The following is a 23,405-nucleotide window of genomic DNA, read 5'->3' on the forward strand; positions in this document are numbered from 1 at the left end:
GAAAACAACGATCATTATAAATGTTTTTCACAATTACGCCATTTTCAGCAAGATAGGATAAATAGGTGTAACGCAACCTTGTGAACACATTTACATCCGTAACTGGGATCGGATTTCAATGATACTTTGCTGATACATTAATGCCCATTTGCACCAACCGAGGATTAATCCATGGATAGGGATTAGACTAAAGTTAATCATCGAAGTGAGGATAATGTGTTGCACCAATACTGATCTGAAGATTATGTCGCCAAATCGTCGAATTAAGATTAGCCATCGAAAACGGGAGATTAATCCTTGCGAACGTCGTGATCAGCTGAGAGTAGAGTGAATATGCTTGCAAAAGATTTGGCTATTTTAGATGAACCTGAAGTGCTTGAACAGATAGAATATGCTATCCGACCTAGAAGAATAATGAGACAGGGAAAATCCTTTTGAGTACTTCAGGATGATGCATTTTGTAATCGTTTTTGCCTGTCGAAGTATTGTTTTGGATATCTTACAGCGTTTTGTTGCAAGATTGCTTGCAGAAGGTTATATCAATAATTTGGCTGTTTATGTGGTTATGTGGATATAAATAGTGTTACTGTGCTTATTTCAATTGTTCCTAAAGCAAGAAAGTGATATTTGTATCAATAAATATCTGTCATTACTACAATGGACCGATTAAAGTAGCATACTTGCACTAATTCATTATATTATTTATTTTATTCATTGACTTATTTATTATAGTTCGTGAATTGAAGAAATTTAGTTTTTAGTGGCTAGTGAAAATATGTGGAATTTGGTAATGATACGAGTTTCAATAGCACTTGTCATGGATTCATACTAATAACTATTCACTAGTAACATAAAATACACTGTCGGCACTGTTTGCAGAAACACATTGTCATAGTGGCCACTAAGCAGGTTAGGTTGGTTCACAAATACGAGTGTCTGAACTTTGACACATACGCGCCATTTCCACACTGCCTTATCTGCCACTAAGTCATAACAAGTGTACCTCTCTGCTAAATAGTCCCTTCCTCCTCCATATGCAATGCCGCTTACATCGAAAACAACCAACAATAGACACTTCCTTAACTTCAACTTTTCCCATCACATGACTTTCAATCATTCTTCATCAGAAATGAAAATAAATTAACCAATTTACCCGGTAAATTTCCTAAAACTGGTCCGGCGATACAGCACTTAACCCTTAATTTGGGACACAAATATACAAATAAAAAACCGGAATATTACCTATAACGTTTTTAGTAACGTACAAATACATTATTCAACATGTAAGATAATTTGATGCCATATATAGTGTTTGCACTATCCTCGTTTATAACTATACCCACCTTCGCTGACGCACACCCTCGCTGCCGATCGGGTCACTCCTCTGCGCTCCTACCGCAACTTGCTTAGATAGCATTCATGCTTTTAGTGACAATCTAACAAGAGTTGGTTAGTGTCTTTTGCGCAATAGTTCTTATCGTATACATACACTGAAGTTCCCCTAAAATGAATCTGTACAAAGGAATGCAAGTCCTCACTCTAAGGATGATTATTTAAGATACAGAAAGTCGATTTACTGAAAAAGAAGTATATATGCAAGGAATTTGTGCTGGATCCGTACGTAAATCTGCACCGCATCGCCAATTGGTAACATTATGCAAACCCAACAGTCAACTACTAAAATAAACTTTACTTAATTAAGATGACCATATTTACGTACACCAGTGCTACTTTCTGGAATGAAGTATAACCAACTGGCGACGCAAATGTAAACCTAAACTATTGCTATTTTTTTCAGCGGAACTGGCGCAGCGATGTATATGTAAATCTATGTCAAAATTTGAGTTTTAAAAAGGTTGTCCGAACAGAGTCGTGGGGGGCGAGACGGGGACATGTAACCTCGTTGTTGACGTCCCCATTATTCCCCCACTCGTACTCATATAACTGTTAAATACAGTGTGATGGTGAGACATGGCAATATGATGAGTTAACATAACCTAACCTTTCCTACTTTGCCCTACACTTCAAAATAGTGGCCTAAATATTGATCGTAAGGTAACCTAACGTAACGTAACCTAACTTACTCTACCCTGCATTTGGAGCGCTTACTTCCGGTGCGTGGGGTCCCTTGTTGGCTTGCAGGCCAAGTAAATTTGTTTTGGACAAGATCGTGTCCGTGGGTTTTCTCAGGGTACTCCCTTTCCTCCAACATTTTCATTCCACCAATTCTTCTATCATTCACTTGTCTCCCTTAGCTTAAATGGCATAAATGTGGGACGTTAAACTTAAAGATTCCATTTCATTTTTCTAACCTACGTTTGAAAATAATGGTTAAACATTGAGCTAACGTAACCTAACCTACGCTACCGCATTCTACCCTAATATTCTCTACTTTTCCCTATCCTACCCTATACTTCAGTGCAAAAAACCGAACGTTGGATTTTAGACAAGACGGTATTTGTGTGAAGCTTAGCGTAGTTTGTAGTCAAACATTATTTAAGAAAAATGGATTACCCACCCTTACTTGAAAATATCTTAACAGGCAGATAAGGGAGTTTGATCTGCTAGAACAGAGCTGTTCTATTTTTTTTTTTTTTTTTTTCAATTTAGTATTTGGACCATAGATATCTATATTTGATTTGGTTTGGAGTTTAGCATCGCTTTCAACAGCGAAGCTATATAAGATGCGGTCCTACAGCTTAATGTAAGATCCGAACTACATGAACTCTCGCCGGCGGATCTTCCACTCCATCCTGCTTATATATATATATATATATATATATATTGGAATATCAGAAACAGCTTCTTTTTTAGTATTTGATATGACTTTTGTTATATTTTTGTTAAAGGATATGTTTGTCCAAAAGCATTCAAACATATTTGCCTTCCCGAGCAGTCAACTTAACCCGCTTTCTTCCCATATCTAGCACAAAAGTTACCACATGCTACGCGAATTAGTTTTTAATTGTTACTGCACTGTTTTAGCCAATCAAATGCATGATATTGCATGATTTCATGTTATAACCGTCATAGTTTTATACAGCTTCCGATTACTCGTGGATAAGTTAATCCTTTGTCACAAACTGTTGGTGCAACGATGTAAGATTCTTATCCGAAGATATAAATAATCAGTGGATTGTCTTATCCGATCTTAATCTTCGGTTGGTGCAACCGGGCATAAGTGCCTTAATACCGCGGTCCAGTTCGACAATGGGTGTCATGGGTGCAAGAAGAGTTAATCTCCATACCATATAGACATGGCAATGATCATGGAGCTAGAAATACGGAGCAAAGGCCACTCGCAAGCTTTTGCACAACAGAACACAAACAAAAGCGAGCCTGATTGCTGAACCATGGATAGTTTTTGAAATCCAGCATGAAACATATCAAAACATTTAATTTTTTCCGGGCTACGACCATCGTCACGCGCGTGCTTTTTTCACGTTTTTATCATGTCCTAACTTTTTTTCTCCATGTAATGTCAGTATCATGTAATCCTGATTTTTTTAAAGAAATAGTTTATTCACATATGGAATTACTTGTGGCCTAAGCAGCAATTTTTAGCACTTTGCCCTCCTGAGATATTACGCCCCTAACATGGCATCAAAATCACAAATTTCAAGTTTCGGATCCCCATAAATCTATGGTGCCAGTAGTATCATAGGTGTGGATATTTCTGCAGACTCTTTACATGCAATAGTATTCAGCACAATACTTATAAACACCCCCACTTTATACCATTCCAAATTACACCCCGTTCAAATGTGTAATTTTCTGTACTTTTTCTAGTGATTTCATGTATTGGTTTGCAATCCTGTATATTTATTTAGAAGCAAGAGTGTATATTCTCCGTGTACCTTAGTCTCTCTAAACATTCGTTTTTGTTTGGTGTTCGTCTGATTCGTACATCCTGAGCAATTGTAGTTTTCGTAAACACTTGTAAATGCGCAAAAAAAGGCATTCCACCGACAAGAACGATGGCCGCCATTCAGGAACACTTGTACATACGACAGCGTGAATGATGTTATTGACCTTCTCATACACACGGTTCATCACACTCCAATTTTTATAATTTTCGGGGATGGTCGAGCAACTATTTTCGCCATTTTTGGATCTCTTCAGATAGATTGACCCGTAGTTAAGCCAGTAGTACTGAATTGTGAAATGTATAAGCAAATACATTTAAAAGTGCATCTCTGAGATGTGGTGAGTTCCCTTCAGTATGGAAATAGATATACATTGTACCAATTACACAAATCAAGTGATCGAAGAGACATACAAAGTTTTAGGTCAATAATATTAGTCAATGCATTTGCAAGATATTTGAAGTCGTAATACATAAACATTTATATTTATTGTAAAAAAATAAAGTGAATTTCAGCACGGGTTTTTAAAAGGGAAATAAATGGTTACAAATTTTGTACATTTCACTGGTTTTACATATTTAGCACTAATGAATAGATATGTATTTAGCGCTTAAGAATAGATTGTGGATATATATAATATATATTGATATGTCAAGGACTTTTGATTCTATAGAGTATTGACTTATAGTTCATAAATTGACAAGCATAGCCCTATCTCCATGGTATGTTTGATGGATGAAGAGCTATCTTGCAGACAGAAAATGTATATATATGTAATGAAAGTCACTATATTTGTAACATAACTCTTGAACTACTCAACCGATCTCGATCAAATTTTCAACATAGATAAGATTCGGGCCTGGGACTTATGATCGAAAATGACCGTTAAAGTCAAGGATTGAAAGAAACATCTTTGGATAATTTCATATACCAGCAGTTCTCTTTAATGAGGATAACTTGAACAAATCTTAGATCGTCATTATTGGCAATTCTAGTAATAAAATTTAATATGAAGATTTCTCTTTATTCTCGTACCTCAGTAAATTCAGAAGTTGGAAATTATGATGTACTATTTGGTACATATATTCACTGCTAAGACACAAAAATTTTATGAATTGTTTGGACTACTTTAGACAAGGTTTACGTCATATACTGTTTGAAACACCAAAATTGATCATTTCCTAACCTATCCTTGTAGCCCTGATGATCTAGGGGTATAGCCCAGAGAGCAGATTCGCTTTCCAGTGGGAGTTCACGTAGTTCAGATCCCATGTTAAGCTATAGGTCCACGTCGCATATAGCCTTGCTGTTGAACACAGGCTAAGATTTTAAAAAAAAATTAACGGAATCACACCCTTTTAGTGGAACTTTTCAGATACATAAAAGGATAATATTAATTAAACAATGTATTCTATTAATACATGTGTACATTTATTTATTTATTTTTAAGGTTTAAACCAATGAATTTGAAGCACATAGTATCTCCATTAAGAGAGGATTATGAGTCCTTATTTTGCAAAACGTTCTCGAGAAATCAAAACTTGAAATTCTTGGAACACATAATGGTAAGTTTAATTCATATATGTGTGTGACAGTGTAAGCTCGTAATATAAGGATTTCAGAAATCTCGTGCATTTTACAAATATTTACAACATTATATTGATTAATGTGGAAAATAGATAAGGTTAAATGAAAGAGAGTAATTTGTAACAATTTTTATCTATATAAAAGTAATGAAATAATGCAGAATATAAGCGAAGAGCATATAACATAAATCAATCTGATTGATCACCACTCTGCAAAAATAAGCTACCACAGACTGAATGCGTGCGGTGTGCACTGTGTATCATCATCAACCAGAAGAAATTCGGAATTATTTCTGACTACGCATTATTTTAAGGAAATATCTAGTATTACACAATTTTGAAAATGTAAGGACAAATATTAAAATGTATATGTAAAATGATTTTCTGTTCGTATATACCATAATATTAAATTAAGCCAGTGGCTTTGTGCAATTTTATAAAGATAAGATCAAAGTTAAGCTAGGTATCGTAATTTTATTACATAACGCATTAGATCAGCCATTTCCAACCGTCTGCGTGACCTGATACTTTGCTCGGGTACTCAGTAAGCTCCTCTCACAGAGCTAGAAGGCAGAAAACCAATTGTCAATAAAAGGCAGTGTCAAACAAGGTGTGTTTGATTCTGATTCGTGGAGTCATGACTAATCGAACACTGTCAATCTTGTTTTATCCCATTCCACTACCTCGTTAATTCCTCTTTTTTTGCTCAGTCTGTTTTCTATATCCTGTCTTTGATCATAAAAGCCAGCTCCTACGTCATACATTCAGGTGTTAGAAATGACTGCTCCAGATAGAATTCCCCAGTATTTAGTGCACACCTTTAAATTCGGTTTTCTTCCTTGTTCGGGCGATCTTAATACTATGGGTAAGGGCTGAACATTTCATCATCGACAGCAAAAGCTTTATAGCTTTGCCGTATGGTGTCACTGCTGTCGATGCGACTACAGTTGAGCCCTGCGTTATTTCCTAGCACGCGCACCTTTAGTGCGTGAGGTCTTGCACTTGATTCCCGTGTTCCGGCGTTAGAAGAGTGACGCTTCCGTTATGCTGCAGTAGCCTCTGGTCTTCCAGGTTTTGGGATTGTGTTGGATTGGTCTCCAGTCACGGCAAAGCTGCATCTTGCATCATCAAATTGAGCATGTGACAAATAGAGCTTCGGGATTTGACGATTTTTTCTTCTTTTTCTTTTTTTCTTTTTTTGTTTTGTTCATCTCTTCGTTTGTTTTGTTTTGTTTGTCTCACGACTAATGGTACAGCTTTGCTGTACTGTGTTTAGCATTGACCTTCCGACCTGGAGTAGGGTGACTGCGAATGAGAACTCTGATAGCACCCAACCATACTGAACGGTGTGATGCTCTGAAAGAGAAAGCTGGGCCTTGTCAATGTTCATTATGAAACTTGATTCCTCCCCTTAGTTGGTGGGACAGCGGTCTCCTCAATCAGTACTTGGCAGGAATGTATGTGGTCCTGTCGCATTGCAATTATTTGTCCTTTTGCTTTGAGCCATGACTTAGCTAGCTGAGATTGGGTGATCCAGAGCCACTGGTTGCTTCGCAGCTCCCGAGAACCGTGACGAGAAACTGGAGATGATTTGGGTTATTTTATCAGTCTCGATACGCATCTCCTCTGGAAGTTAACATATCGAGGAACAGACCGTGGAATGTATTCCCCAGTATTTAATAATCAAAGATCGATCCAATGATACTTTTGGTAGTTTCTTCTGTTCTTCTGATTCTTATAAGAGACTATCAAACTGTAAAGAATCAGACTGTTTATTGCATAATAAATGAAATGTATTATTATTTATCGTTATTCTTGGTACTCCATACATTCACTCATGTGGAGCTATGTGATTGTTATTGATGTAGAATATGCGAGATTAAGGATTCAATCTCGGTGTCGTTCGTGTAGAATATGTGACATAATGAATTCGATCCCGGTAATGAGAGTAGAATAAATTGTGCAACCACGTCTCATATAATCTGTGTTGGAAGATAACATTAATGAAAACATAGAGGTGGAAGATTTGAAATAAGACAGTACATACTATGAACTTACATCATTGTTAAATCTTGACGGAGTTCATAGCAGTGATATTTTTCTTTCTCCTGAAGTAAATACCTGCGAATTAGATACAGATCCATCCATCCAACTATCCATTCTTCTTATTATTATTTTTATTCTTATTCACAGCAGTATACTCTCATGACTTCTATATTTAAATAAATTGCTTTTCAGACATGTTTCAACTATCAGAAATGGACAACATTATTGAGTTTAATGAAGCACAGTCTTAATGCGGCCTTGAAGAGATGTAAAGGTAGTGACCTGGAAGCATGGCAGCAATTAGATCTGCGGTTGCAGCGCCTGGAGATGCAGTTAAAGTATTCTGACAGTGCCTTGGCCTTTTCATTTGTTGAAGGAAGTTTAGTCAGAGCACTGAAGGAAGGTATGCGTGCATGCAGTGCTACATTCCTTTGTAAATGTGTTGAAACAAGCGAAAGAAGATTTCTGTTTTCAATATATTGAACAAAAATGCATTTGTGATTACGTATGTGTATATCTGCTCCATATTAACTTTTGCAATTGTTTTCGATTTTGATTAAGCGTGGCATGTACTTTATTTGAAACTGAAGAATTTTTCTATTGCTTGGGATTGAAATCTGTCAAGCACTGGGAATGAATTTACCCTCTTCCTAAATTTGCAAAACATGTTGTACGAAGAAAAAATTCAAATTTTGTGAAATAAGTTTTTTGTTGTTTGTTTGTTTTGAATCCGGCAAGAATTCATCTTTTACTTACGAAGAAAAGACTTCGCTTGTTTCCACTGTACAAAGTACTTATTCCTTACTCAGAATTGTTTTATGTAGTATGGATTTTTTGTGTGTGTTCAGCAAGAAAAGTAGAATGCATTAAACAAACTTGACATAGCATGCTAAGTTTTATATAGTTATTTGAACGTTTCCTTTTTACATCCATATTATGACTTCAGCTGTTTCGTTACTATTCTTATTATTCATAGAATTCCTCATCGTCTTTGCCTGCAGGACAAATATTACATCTATGAAATATACGAGGGTCATCCGAAAAGTTCTTAAAATGACGTGCGATACATTGATTTCCGTCTATCGTGTGTTTATTTTTCAGTAAAGGTTCACTTTATACTAATACACTTGGTCTAATATGTTTTGGGGCTTGTATACGATCGCCGAAACCATATTTTCCTAGGCCTGCAAAATATTCCTTCTTCGGAAAAAAAAAAAAAAAAAAAAAAAAAAAAAAAAAAAAACGAAGCCCAAGTTAAAAAAAAAAAAAACTTTAGGAAGAAGTGGTAGTAGCTTCAACTAATTGACTTTGGTCATTTCAAGAACGCCTAAGGTAAACATTGTTACAATGCAAGATTAGTTTCTTCTTTGATAAAACTGGCCATCTTTCGTTATCTTCTCTTGTAGTTGTTTCAAAAACTTTGCATAGTAATCAGTTGTGATGGTTTTACCAGGTGGAAGATAGTCAAACAGAATTCACACACACATGGCCTAAAGAATACCTCTTGCATCCAGTAAAACTGAAGTAATGATCTTTCCAACAGAGTTTGCACACACATCCCACTTTGGAGCTGGAGAATCAGGAAGATTCCATTGTTTTGACTGCTGTTTAATTTCTGGTGTAGTGATTAGTACGGAGGCTGATCCGTTTTCATCTAAACAAATTTAAATTGTCGATTACTTAAGATATTCCACCCCATCATCATCGAACATGCTTGAAATGATGGCCACTGGTAGGGATCGTTCCATGACGTCATATTTCTCACTGCATCAGACTGTTGTACGCGTTCCGAGGATACGATATTCCACTCATAGGCTTAGTCCAAAAGCTCCTGTCCCATCCAACTGTGTCAGTGTGGGAGCCTTTAAAATATTTTACACCTCAATTTCTCTTTATTAAAAGCAATTCGTCCAGCAGTTGATTCAGCCAGGTGTTGTAGTAGTAAAGCGTTTCTGGTGTGAGCAGTCGTATGCTCGGTCAGAGGCCGTATGTGCTGTTAGTGAACATCATCACGTTCGTTTTGTCAACGTTCTGTGAACATCGTCTACCATTTCCTCTTTTTCATTCCATTAATTTATTAGCATCAATATTATTTATCATGTGACTCCTTTAACCTGAAGCCCAAAAACATGGGAGGTAAACTAAATTCAGTTTTAAAAACACTGGTTTGTTAAATGCCGTAACTTTCACAACTAGATTATATAAATATATTTGGGAGAATGTGTTCATTGAAACAAACAACTAAAATAATATACTTTCGCAGGCTATTGGGTACTATTAGATGAAATAAACTTAGCAGCTGCAGAGACATTGGAGTGCTTATCAGGTTTGTTGGAAGATAGCGCGGGTTCCCTTTATCTTCTGGAGCGAGGTGATGATGAGCCTATTAAGCGACATCCTGAATTTCGCTTGTTTGCGTGCATGAATCCTGCTACTGATGTTGGGAAGCGAGACCTACCTCCAGGGCTGAGAAATAGGTAATGGTGTAAAGAAACAATACAGTAATATTTGTTTCTGCAATGTGTGTAGCATGTAGTGAGTTTATTTATATAGTGCTTTATATAAAGTGTTAAGTATTTAAGTGGCTATACTTATAAGTGGAGTGTTACGTTAATATATCTGGTATGACCTTCTCTTAAATTTAAGATCAGTGACCCTAAACTACAGGATGATCCACGGGAAATGGGATACTTGAAAATGGCAACAGTGCCAAACTGAAGCGCATGGTTGCGCTAGTTGCCGTGCCGTCTGTATCACAGAGGTTTGCCATTTAGTTTACCATAAGTCGTTGGCCAGTGCAGTAGGTGTTCAAGCAGTGGAAGCCTTTGTTCGCGAGAAGAGTATAGTTGCTGTTCAGCAGGAGCTGCGATGTGAACAGGACTGGCAGTTTAGTGTGCCAAACAGGAAGTAAGAAGTAAACGAAAAGAAAGTAAAGTAGGAGTGTACAAAAAGCAAAGAGTGAAACAAGAAATTAAATCATTAAAAAAATGCACATGTATATGTAAAATTTTTGTGTATATTGCATATTTAAACGTTTTTCAAATAAATGTTATATTTTTTCCTACATTTTCACATGTATTGAGTGACGTGTTATTGTATGTAATAAAAAAATGAAAAATATGGAAGTTTACTTACCTTGTATAAAAATAGTCTTCATTGAAGCTCTATTCATGTAATTAAATAATATCTTTAATCAGTACATGGACTATCAAATAAAGCTAGCATAAAAAATACATTTGAATATACACATTATTATTTACATTCTTGTAATAATTTTAATAGTTTACAAGGTTGGAAGTTAGAGTTTTTACAAGATGCTTCACAAGATAGTATATTTTTTCTAATAGATGCATTGCCACAAAATGTGCAAAGTGTTCATTGATCAACATAATAAACGGTGCTTCGACTAAAGGACATTACAATTTTTTTGTTTATGAAATTTTGTGAGTTCATCGTATAATGCAGATTTACTTAAGGTTTTTGCAAAATACGTCATTTGCTATATAGCAGATCATTTTATGGCAATGTAATACAGTCATCTTAATTATTAAGATTTCTATTGTTATAAGATTCATAACATGATTACATAAAATAAAAAGATTAATTCAAACGCTTTTAAGAATACATTCAGTGTGTATATTATTGTTTACAAACGCTTTCATCGAAGATTATTTTGTAAAAATAAGCTATTGCACATGAGAGAGAGAGTGTGTGTGTAATTAATTAATTAATTTACAGAAAATTCTTACTATTTTGAGAAGGTGGTAGGTTAGGAACAGAAACGACTCGATCATTAAAATATACTTGCAATAATTCTTACTTTCTTGTGTTTTAAATTTTTTAGATTTACGGAGTTCTTTGTGGATGAATTAACAGATAAAAGTGATCTCATTCAGCTAGTATCAACGTACCTCAACAACTTGTCCCTTCCCTCATCCAAAATAGAAAACATCGTGAAGTTTTATTTGAATGTGAGGAAGGAAAGTATTTTTAATTTGACTGATGGGACTGGACAGAAGCCTCATTACAGGTGAGTTGAAGAAACTATATTTGTTAATCTATAATTAAGTGTATAGGTATAAATTCTGTTAAACTTAATAATTATAAATTACCTATGACCAATGTCTGTTTTTAATCTTACAGTTACTGCTGTATTTTTTAATGGACCACGTTCAACGTGAGTTTCGTAGCTGAAAATTGATATAGTTTTTGGTGGATTTTAGGTTAACGATAAAAAAGGATAAGGTTGTAGAACTAGTATTTAAATGGGAATGTCGAATCCCACTTAGTTATCCTGTTTACTTTCCGACAGTGATAAATTTGTCCAGGGGAATTGTCTTTAACAATATTGATCCGTTTTTCTAAGGCATGACACCACTTCCCTACATTGTTGCTTTGAAATTTAGCCCTCCCCATACACCTCTACGATCTGCCTATGAATGTCAGCAGGTGTATTGTTTTGGGCCCACAGAAACCGCACCACTGACCTTACTTCTAGTCTTAACCAATTTTCCAGACGAATCATCGTTTTTAATGTCCGCTTCTCGGGCATACATGATCAGAATCCCAAGTCTTTAAATCTGCACCAAGACAGACGTTATTAATCTACAGATACTTTTTCGTTAAGTTACACTGAATAACGTACAAGTTTTATGCTTTGTAAACTTTTTTTTTTTTTTTTTTTTTTTTGTCCTTCGTATTTCTTAGGAAGTACTCCAAATAATCTCGTTACAAATATTGGCAAATATATTTCTGAGCACTAAATGAAACCTGACTGAAATATTACCAAAAATATGTTTTTATTATATAACTTCGGACCTAAATATGAACTTAAAGCTAAAATATAGTTAAAATACATGGTATTTCAAAATGAATATCGGGGATTTAAGACGACCTACTATTTATTACATTTAACGTATAATTATAAATGATACATCAAATGAAAGAACAACTCAAACAGTTTTTGCTAAAAGTGTTCAATGTGAGCACCATTCGTTACATGGCATACATCAAATCGATAGGCGAGTTCTTTCCAAACCTGGATCAGTGTGTTTGGAGTAATTGTTGCATCAACTATTTCAGTCCTCTTTCTTGGTAGCGGAGGCACATATACATGATCCTTTATGAATCCCCAAAGGTAAAAATCACATCGTGTCGGATCTGGTGAACCTGGAGGCTATGCGAAACAAGCTCTGTTATTCGACTCCTTGTGGCCAATCCAGTGGTCGGGTATAACGTTGTTTAATCAATCTTTTCTAACGGCAGACAGAGAAAACAGTGTATGTGCATATGTGCATACAAAACTGCTTGAGTTGCTCTTTTATTTAATGTATTCTTTATATAAGGTAACCAAGAAAGTTCTGTCGCTTTTTTATCCACCACCTTCGAACATCGATATGACACCTAAGGCGTACATAGAAGGTCAAAAATGGTCCTCATCAGCATCGACGACCTTCTGCCAACGTTCTACAAGGCAATGGATTCCATCGCGGTAGAACTTCGTGAGTCGTGAAGTGAAGAAGGTATCAAATGCATTTTGCACCTCTACTAAGGATTTGATGTGGCGTTCTCTAAGGTGATTGTCCAAGGAATGGAACAGGTGATAATCAGACGGTGCCCAAGGTCATTCTAGCCACGTAGGGCTTAGCGCTGTCCTGTAACAGGAGGGCCCCTTTGCGATTCAGAAATGCTGGCTCCAGAGTTTTAAGTTTTTCTTCAACACGGCTCAACTGCTGACAATACACAGTTGCGTTTATGATCTGACCAACTGGTAGCAATTTCTGATGCACAATGCCACGAGCAATCCACTAAACACACAAAAGGACCGTCTTCTAGTTCAGTACTGATTTCGGCTGTTTTGCAACCGGTTCATGGAATGCTAACCAATGATGACGGCGGCGTGGAGCTTCGTACAGGACCCACTCCTCGTCACATGTTAACACCTTATCTAGAAAAGGCTCCTTCCTTAGACGAGACAGCAAAGAAACACAGATGTCTGCTCGGGTTGCCGTCTGGTCTGGAGTCAAATCATATGGAACCCATCGACTCAACTTGTAGTGCTTCCCAAGTTGATGGAGGTGCTGCCGAATGGTTTCTCCACTCACACTGAATTGTAGTCCCAGTTTCTCACATATCTGGCTACTGTTCGCCTCAATTACTGCCTGAAGATCTTCATTTTATACATGTGTTGGTCTTCCGGTACGTGGTGCATCTTCGAGCATCACCGTTCTTAAACTTGTTAAACCACCGCTGCACTGTCCGTGTAGTCACGACACCCTCACTAAAGGCCTGGCTTATCTTCTGCCCTGCTGCAGCGGCGTTTGACCCCGGTTTGAACTCGTACAGCATACACGCCCTTATGACGCTCTGTAGAGGTCCCATGTTCACTCTGTGCTTACGCAAGTTCTTAGTGTAACTGAACTGCCACAACCAGGTAGTATGTTGGATATACCCACACCAACAACTGACCTTTTCCCTTTCTCCATTCGCATTCAACTCACAATGTGAGGGCCAGTGGAACACAGACCTCCAAAAAAGCGACAGAACTTTCTTTGTTACCTTTATAATTGTAAGTTAATTGTAATAAATGCTACAAAGCCTTACAACACCGATGTTCATTTTGACATACTCTATCGTTCGTATTTCTAATAAAAGACCCTTTTTTCATGTTTACAGAAGTCATAAATGTGTTTATATTTAATTAGAAATGTAATAAGATGATAGGATTAAGATACATGTGTCATAGATCTTCGCGCCTTACTCATGATAATGCCCTTTAGGCAGGTTTATTGGGCATCAAATGTACTTTTGGTGTACGTTCTCGGGTTCGATTCCCGGTTTGAGAGCACAAAAAAAATGAATGCCACAATCATTTACTTTCATTATGCATCTCCTTTAGCTTGAAGGGCATAACCGGGGACATTAAATTAAAATGAATTTTCATTTATTTTACTCATGATAAATTGCATTTGTAAATTTATTTTCATGTGCTGATTCTTTCCTTAGTTTCAGTTGTTTGATATTGCATGCAAATGCCAATAATACTGAATTTCATAGGACTCCCTCGTGGCTAAATGGCTAGCGTTACGTCCTGTGAGGTAGACGTTTTGATTTTCTGTGGAAGCTCATGCGATTTATCCCATTTAAGCTTTAGCTTCACGTCTCTTATGGCCGCGATGGTAAAAAATAACGCTAAACTCCAAGACAACCAACAATCAGCCATCTAAGTTGCTATTTATTATACACATCCATTTATCACATATACTAATTCTCCATCCGACTAAGTTTAGTAATGCTTCAAGAAAGGATGTATTGCAAAAATTGTATTTGCTTTAGTTCATCCATCATCTTCGTAAACATTTCGCCATAGCCACTGCCTTGTGCTCTGACTTGTATAATGACAGTTTGTATTGGTGCTTGTATTTGTGGCTGTTCCTATGTAGCGTTGCTTAACCGCAGCTGTATTCGAATCATGATCTATATAAAAATGTACATACCTATTAAATTTTTTGCTGTAGAAGTCTCGTCACGTTTTTACCAGCGTTTTATCTGTAGAGAAATATATTTTATTTTGGAATTTAAACTGGAATGCTGAAATCAACGAAGAAAGATAATTCATATCATTCTGGAAGGGAATTACATGCGAACTCATCGTTGTTGAACTATGGGTAGGCAGTAAGAGTTAATTAAGTAGGAGAGTTAAGCTACATCAATTAATCGTTTCGGCGTACTTAGTCTTGTGATAATTTGAAGAACATAGAAATGAATCCATTTTCTTTTTAACATTAAGCTAGCTTGAAAAATAAACATTTAAATATATATTTTTTTTCTGTTACTAGTTTTTTCAGTGGGAAACCACATTATTAATAAACGTATAGAAACCATCTTTCTTGCGAAAATACAGTGCTAATAATATTACATTGAAGTTGGTGGTGAATGAATGTAAAGAACGTTTAAATGTCCAATTCAAATATTTGACTTTTAAATATTTTACAGCTTACGAACGTTGTGTCGAGCACTATGTGTTGCTGCGAAGAATCCATGTGGGTCAGTTCCACGGTCTATATACGAAGCGCTATGTTTAAGCTTCCTGACGCAGCTAGATCGCAGTTCACATCCTGTGGTGGAACAAATGATCGCCAAGTAAGATAATGATAATTACTTTGTAAAAAGTACTACTTAATGTAATTGTTCAAGAATTTACTCATTTATTAAGGAATTATCGTGAAACATTAAAGGAAACCTACAATAACAAAAACTTAACATAAAAATAATTCTGATTACAGGTTTTATTGCTGAACATGTTTTAATTATGGTAACAATATTTCAGCAAATATATTTTCCATTTCTAAATATGTATATAGATAGATAGGTAAGCGTACTCCTCGTGGCCTAATGGCTTCCTCAGCCATCTTTAGTGTATTTGTTTTCTGACTGGATTCCTGTTAAGAGTTCATGATTCTTAGACATTTAAAGCTACATACAGATGACAAGTGAGTAACTATCTGAGAGAAGAAATAATAAACTATGATGATAGAAGCCATAAATAATTGTTTAGGGTCGAAGGCGTTTATCATGCATTATTTAGTAAAACGTGGGACATTTGGTTAGTAGAATCTACCCATGGGCTGTGAAACCAACATTTATATTTAACTTGCGGTGCATTTTCAGAAAATTGCTGTAAGTTTTTTTTTCCCCCCTTTTCTTACTTTGGGGGAGAAGGAAGGCGAAGTTTTTAAGTACTCAACGGGAAAAGGAATTAGAGGCAAATTATGTAATTGTAGTAGCATATTTAATAAAATTATGCATGTAGCTAAACTTTGTGCCTATTAGGTAATATATTCATTTAGTCATATAATTTTATTAAACACGTTCATACAATACGTGTTTTAGTATTTGAAGCAGCTCAGTATATGTGGTGGAATGTAAGGAATGTATACAAGTTCTGTGTTTGTATGTATTGATTTAATCTTTTATGGGTATCCCATCATTACCTCTGTAGGATAACATTAAAACCATTTCGTAACAAAAATATTGGCATTACCAGAATTCAAACTTCTAGTATGTTTTCCAGATGTTTTCAGTATAGATAATAATTTTTCTGTAGTAAAAGACTTCAGTTGAATCATTTAAAAAATAAAATAAATAAATACAGTCACTCTCTTAGTAGAAAAAGGAAAGGAATAAATTAAGTTTTTGGACTACATCATCTGAAGATAAAGTACCATATTTGTAATAAAAATATACAGGAGTTCCACAAGAGAATTATATTTCATACCCTTCATCGTAAAATAGCGCAACCTTTCGAAGTGAAACCTAAGGTTTGGAGGAACTTCTCAATAGCGTTACCAAGTGAGCTGCTAGAACAAATAATAAACCGAGAGAAATTGGCTATACTCATAGGGTATAAGAATGTTATGATTTAAGTATTTTAAGAAAATAGTTACATGAAATACGGAATTCAGATCACATACGCTTAAAGCCAATAAAACCAAAGGACTTAAACTACTACATTTGTAGAATTTTTATAAGTATTTATTTTTAATTTACAATTAATTTCATTACAGAGCGGTATTTGGAAGTAAAGAAAAGGACGTTTCAGCTGCTCTGAAACAGAAAATACCACAACCACCCGGAGAAGATCATATTAATTTTGAAGGGTATTGGGTGCCAAAAGGATCTCTTATACCGAAAGTTCCCGAAAATGTAAGAATAATAGATTAGTATCTACAGATTAGTGTCTTCACTTCATATCATTAATTATCACAATAAATTTGCTCTCACCTTCGTTGACTATATATCCTCGTGTTTTAGGTACTTAGAATTGGAATAAAAACTTGAAATTTGGTATGCTTGTACGTTTTCGTTAATAGTACCTAAGTAAATCAGTAATAATAAAAAATTCCAGCTTTAAAGTGGTTTTATAGGGAACTGAAAAATCTTTCCCGGATGTTGTTTATATGGAACACCTTTTACACCCCCAAATTATTGAGCACTTCCTATAGGGCTACAATGATTAAATTTGGCATGATTGTAGCTTTTCGGAACAAACGCACAGAAAAATTGCCAAAAGTGAATATTTTTAATTTTTAGGGGGTCTAAAGAGGGAATGAAGAATTTCCCCATGTTATTTAAATGGATCTCTTTTTGGACCTATAATCTCATGTTTTAGGTACTTAGAATTGAAATAAAAACTTGAAATTCCGTATACTTGTACGTTTTCGTTAGTGTTACCTAAGCGAATCATCAGAAATAAAAATTTCCAACCGTAGAGTGGTTTTATAGGGAACTGAAAAATCTTTCCCATGTTATTTATATGGGACGTCTTCTACACCCCAAAACGATTAGGCACTTCCGGTAGGATTAGAATGATGAAATTTGGCATGATTGTGCCTTTCGAGACTAACCCACAGGAAAATTGCCAAAAGTGAATATTTTTAATTTTTTAGGGGTCCAAAGGGGAATGAAGAAATTGATATGCTATATAAATGGACTTTTTTTTGGGGGGGGGGGATACAAAATCTTATCTTTTAGATAGATGATATAGGAAAAGAAACGATATAATTGTGAGTTGAAGAGGTGTGAGGCCGTAAGCCGAGCAAAGACAGTGTGTGGGGGTGAAGTCCCCGAATGGGCAGATTCAGGAAATATGAAGAGCAACTCACGAAATTCACTGTTGATGCAAAGGCTGATAGATAAGAGATGCGAGGCCAGAGGCCGAGCAGACTTAGGGGTCTGGGGGCGGAGCCTCCAGTTAGCCAAAGGCAAGTGTATATAATGTAAAATGTCAATGAATATTAAGTTTTTTTTTTTTTTTTTAAATTTATGTGGTAATGATTTTATAGTTAGCTGAGTTTTAAAAAGATCACGAAAGTTTTGCAAATAGAAATTCTTTTCACATTTGTGTTTAATAAGTTAATTGCGTTAATACAAATTAGTTGAAAATTAAATTTTAGTGAAATTATATTTTTAAAAATCACTGTTTGCCATTTCATCACAGAATTGTATAGATACACGAACAGTTCTTGTAATGAGATTAATTAATAGATTATTTTTAAGGGTTCAAAGTTCATTCAATGCTAGTCGTATTAGTAGGGGAAGTACTTACACTCATTAATAATTTTGAGCGTCAACAGAAATAATACTTCAATCGTAGTTTACCAACTTGTTAAATAGTCTATACAGTGTTACTTAATTTTCAGAAGAAAGAAAATATCAAAATAAGAAAGTTCGAGAAAAGAAATGGTTTGTTAGTAAATTTGTATGAAATGTATTCAAGGTTCAAAGACAATTTAAAAAAGCACTCAATTTTAGTCAGATTAACTTCGAGTTTATTAACGGTACACTGATATTGTGAAATTTAACTTCTTTTGTCAATTTAAGAGTTATTATTCTTAGTTTTTGTAAGATTGTTTCAAGTCTTTTGAATGTTTCATCTCGAAATTGTTGTAAGAGGGTTGAATATTCTGATTAAAGCCCAAGCAGTACATATCAGGCAGTCATATCTGTCCCATTCTATCAGTTTTATATAAACTTAGACACTTGTGCATCGCACCATGCCATTTACATCTGACAAGAAATAGTTTTTTTCCAAGTGTTCATTGTATTTCTATGTATTAAAATACATTATGAATGTAAGTTGCATAAAAGCGCAATAGGTAGGTAGTTGTGAAAGATTTGGGAAGCGGGGTGCATAAAAAGTGGAAGAATTGACAGATGTGATCTACAAGTGAAATCCTTTCCTAGACAGAACAGTGCATTGCGGCGGTTGCCTTGCAGTTTGAGTCATCACAATATCTTACAATGAGTTGGCAGAACCATCTGATGCCAATGCTTGTACACGTACAGTGAGAAACAAGCTGAAATCATGGGTTTGCGTTTACACAGGATTGTCAAGAAACGTTGCCTTAAAGGAAAACAACATACAATGCGTATGCAGTAGACTAAAACTCACAAGGATTGGACTAGTAAAGAATGGCGCAAAGTACTATTCAGTGATGAGACAAAAAATGCCAGGGTGTATCCGTGCCTGGTGAAGGAAGCACTTAGTTCTGCGTGTACTGTTAAAACTACGAAGTATCCTAAAGGTTTTGATTTAGGGTTGTTTTTCCTGCAGTAGAATCCATTTCTCCAATGCACAAACATACAAAATGATGCTTCAAACTAAAATAATACCTTTGTGTAGAGATTTATTCAACGGCGAACTCGGTTTTTCAAGACAATTCTGTCCTTTGCTACCGTGCCAGCGTTACAAAAGGTTATATTTTATCGTTATGGCATGTTACATAACTTAATAGGCCCGGCAATTTGCCGGACTTAAACCCTATTGTAAATTCATGGCGTGATTTGAAGGTTATGGTTCGTGCAAGGACACCTACAACAAGAAATCAGTTAATGTACGACAGCTGGCAACATTTCATTTAAGTAGAGAGACTGCAAAACTTAGTGAACTCCTTGCCAAAACAGTGCAGTCTAATTATCAAATCGCATGAATATCCAATTAAGTCAGTCATGTTTGTACAAACCTTAATTTAACTTCCGTTAACAATAGCTGTCAAATTTTGTAAAGTATCAACCACTGTTGCTAGGTAAAATCTATGCATTAAATCGATGTAGATTTCATTGTATGCTTATGGTTAGTTACGTTCTTACTAAACCTTATAAAATTACATGGAGTTCATTGACGTATTTAGGGGGGGGGGGGCTTCCGGGCTTAAGGTTCCCCGAAATTTTATTTACTATTTTAAAGTAAATGAAATGTCTTGCCACGTTTCCAGGAATAAAGTTAGCAAAGCCCCCCAAAACATTATCGTAAATATACCACTGACGGAGTCGTTATTAATATTTCCGATATTATGTGTATAGATCTACAGTTCAATTTGAATCTCCTGCTATCTGAACGCTTGTTATACCAATTGAGCGACCAGCGACAAGACATATATTTCTTGATTTTGGGACTCTATTTCTCAAATTCCTACTGACAAGCCATCTGCTAACATTTTATAGAAGTAATACCTTTTATAGAAGTAATACCGTATAACATGGATATTTCACAAGCTTTGGCGTTTTGTAAATATGATTGTTTAAATTATTTTATATGCGTTTATTTCAGTAGACGCAGAATAACGATGGAATACAGTAGAGACCTGAACATAACCTCGGAGATTCGAATCTCCGACTGTTCAGTTGCTAGCTGGTTGATTTTTCTATTTTGTGCCAGTTTTTCTTATAATTGTGTTGTTAATGCACAAACATTCAAAACTTTTCTCCAGACTAAAATGATATCTTTGGGAAAAGATTTATTCAACGGCGAACCCTTTGTTTTTCAAGACTATTCTACCCGTCTCCGTGCCAGAGTTACCGTATAAAAGATTATATTCTGTGCTTACGGTATGTTATGTGATTTCTTTGACCCGGCAACTCGCCGACTTAAACACTATTGCAAATTCATGGCGTGATTTGAAGGTTATGGTTGGGGTGCTTTATCACCTTAGATCTCTATTTAGATCCAGCTTCTGATGAATAATTTAGTCGAGTGAACTTGACTAATAATTTAGTTGACTGTGTACATGCAATCACAAAATCATCTTGTATGCAATTAGCAACAATAAAGCTTCCAGATTTTTCTATTGCATTGTTTCCCTGTGCCTACCTATCTTTATTATTATTATTATTATTATTATTATTACAATAATCATACAGGGGTTTGGTGGGAAGCTGAACGTACATTCAAAAACGACCTATCCAGTTTAACAAACTTGAATCTTTCAATTTTCCGTCCTGCCTTTATGTAGCCTAAAGGAGACGAATGATTAATGAAAGAATTGGTGGAATGAGAATGTGGGAGGAAATGAGAGACCCCGTGGAAACTCATGGACTCAGTGTTGTCTATCACAATGTAACTTTGTCTGAATTGAACCTGGCAACCGTTGTTGGTTATAAGTATTCATAATACACTAATAATTTGTCGTCTTCTTTCTTTTAGTACATCTTGACTTCGTCTGTGAGAAGAAATCTTCATGATCTTGTGCGCATAGTATCTCTTGGTAAACACCCTGTATTAATTCAGGGTGAAACATCGGTTGGAAAAACGAGCTTGATTACTTATCTTGCCCAGGCTTCTGGTAATCATTGTGTTCGTATTAACAACCATGAACATACCGACCTTCAAGAGTACATTGGAACTTACATGGCAGATGAAACTGGAAAGTTGGTTTTTAGAGAAGGCAAGTCAAGTTTGTTGTGTTTATTCTTCAAAGTTTTAAACTACACATGCGTCAAAATTTAAGTAAAAAGTCTGTATTTTTTTGTAGAATGTTTAGCGTGTCATATAAGTTCGATTTGTTGCACGAACAGGATGTAGTGTGAATAAATTTTAATCTGTTTTATTCTTATTTAGTTACTTGCGTAAATACGAAATAATTCTTTTCTTTTCAGTTACAAGAAAACAAAATAATTTAATAAAAAATAAAACCTTCCATTTATAGTGTGCAGTCTGCATAGAAAGAAATTATCAGCTTTTTGAAATATATTCTGTATATAGAAGATTCTATTTTTTTTCTTGTATGACTGTATATTAAATATTTCGTAAGCTAGTTTAAGTTTGATTTACGTTTTTAGCGTGTAAAGAATAGAAAGAAGGTATCCACCACGGCTTTTCATAAGGTAATGCAAATAATTATATGTCCAAAGAAATTGATTTTTAGTATCCAACATATTTATTTTAACATTTCCATCAATATCTGTGGAACAAAATTCAGTGGCAAGAAATCTTACCCTGGTTTTGTGTTGTCTACTAGGGTGATATGCTGTTAATTACACGAATATTTGTTTCCATCCGTAGTCATTTTCAAATATAAAGAAAATAAACTAAAATCTATTAGCTTGGCTTGCTTGAGTATTCTCCCTTTAAGTTAGGTTTTAGCTTATCTCTTTCAGCTAGTGGGATCACTAAGCTAATAGAACATTAACAAAACAGCAAGTTTCTTTTCCGTATGGTTGAAAACGGTATGGAAAATACTGGTAATTATAAAAAAAAAAAAAAAAAGGAAAATCGCAACTGGTCCGGAAATCGAATCCAACCTGCATCTTTTCTTGCTGGTGCGCTAATCACTACACTATCCAGGTCGTCTATAGACCATTCAGACATCTTGATATTGAAGGTCAGTTTTCAATCATTTACCACATTTCATTGAATTTTCACCAGTGAAAGTTGTATTGGAGATTTTTTTTTTTAATTTCTCAATATGGGAATTAAGAAATTTAAGTTAAAGAATAGGTGGAGAATTAGAATGAGGGATACAACGCACAGAAGAACAGAGATCTTGTACCTTAAGAGGTATTCACTTGCACACGTCAGTTAGTATTTCTTTGATATAAAGTACTTCTGACTTCTTACAGTTTCAAGAAGCCAGATCTCCACAAAATAAAATATGATTAAGATCCGAGTTCCAGTTCCTTTGAATGAAAAAAGGAAAATTTTTCTCTCAATTTTTCCGATGGTGTTATACAGCCGTTATCATCAAAGCGAAAGAGACCAGGTTTAAAAAGGAAAGTTGAGGTTAGAAGAAAAAGTAGAAAAAAATATTTATTATACAGGGTGTTTCAAAACAACACGGACAACGTTTGGGATGTGATTCCTGACACCTAGATAAGACAAAAAGTATAGACCAACCTGGGTGTATAAATGCTTCCTTTCGGAATTATAGAATGCCGAAAACATGAAAAATTGAACTTTAAAGGCCTCTAGCTCTAAAGTTACGAGATCTACCAAATAAATGCCCTGCCCAAAAATACATGTTGCAGAATCCTAAGGTACTCACACAACAATTTTTTTTATATATTTTTATTTTGGCTACGGGCGTTTAATTAGAAGTATTTACCAACTAGCTCTATAAAAAATGTTGCG

At 35.3% G+C, this 23,405-nt stretch overlaps 1 protein-coding gene across 5 annotated transcripts in view; it reads left to right on the top strand.

Annotated features, from left to right (window-relative positions):
• LOC145686490 (midasin-like) overlaps positions 1 to 23,405 on the top strand; it is a 536,599-nt gene that overhangs the window by 55,842 nt on the left and 457,352 nt on the right. For all 5 annotated transcript variants that reach the window (XM_081759855.1, XM_081759854.1, XM_081759856.1 and 2 more), the window contains exons 14-20: positions 5,317 to 5,431; positions 7,691 to 7,901; positions 9,762 to 9,975; positions 11,343 to 11,528; positions 15,494 to 15,640; positions 17,065 to 17,203; positions 21,483 to 21,723. In XM_081759855.1, coding sequence (XP_081615981.1) covers positions 5,317 to 5,431; positions 7,691 to 7,901; positions 9,762 to 9,975; positions 11,343 to 11,528; positions 15,494 to 15,640; positions 17,065 to 17,203; positions 21,483 to 21,723 — 1,253 coding nt within the window. The remainder of the gene's footprint in view (positions 1 to 5,316; positions 5,432 to 7,690; positions 7,902 to 9,761; positions 9,976 to 11,342; positions 11,529 to 15,493; positions 15,641 to 17,064; positions 17,204 to 21,482; positions 21,724 to 23,405) is intronic.

Source organism: Thermobia domestica, chromosome 5 (assembly GCF_964235325.1).
Source record: "Thermobia domestica chromosome 5, izTheDome1.hap1.1, whole genome shotgun sequence".
Lineage (NCBI taxonomy): Eukaryota > Metazoa > Arthropoda > Insecta > Zygentoma > Lepismatidae > Thermobia > Thermobia domestica.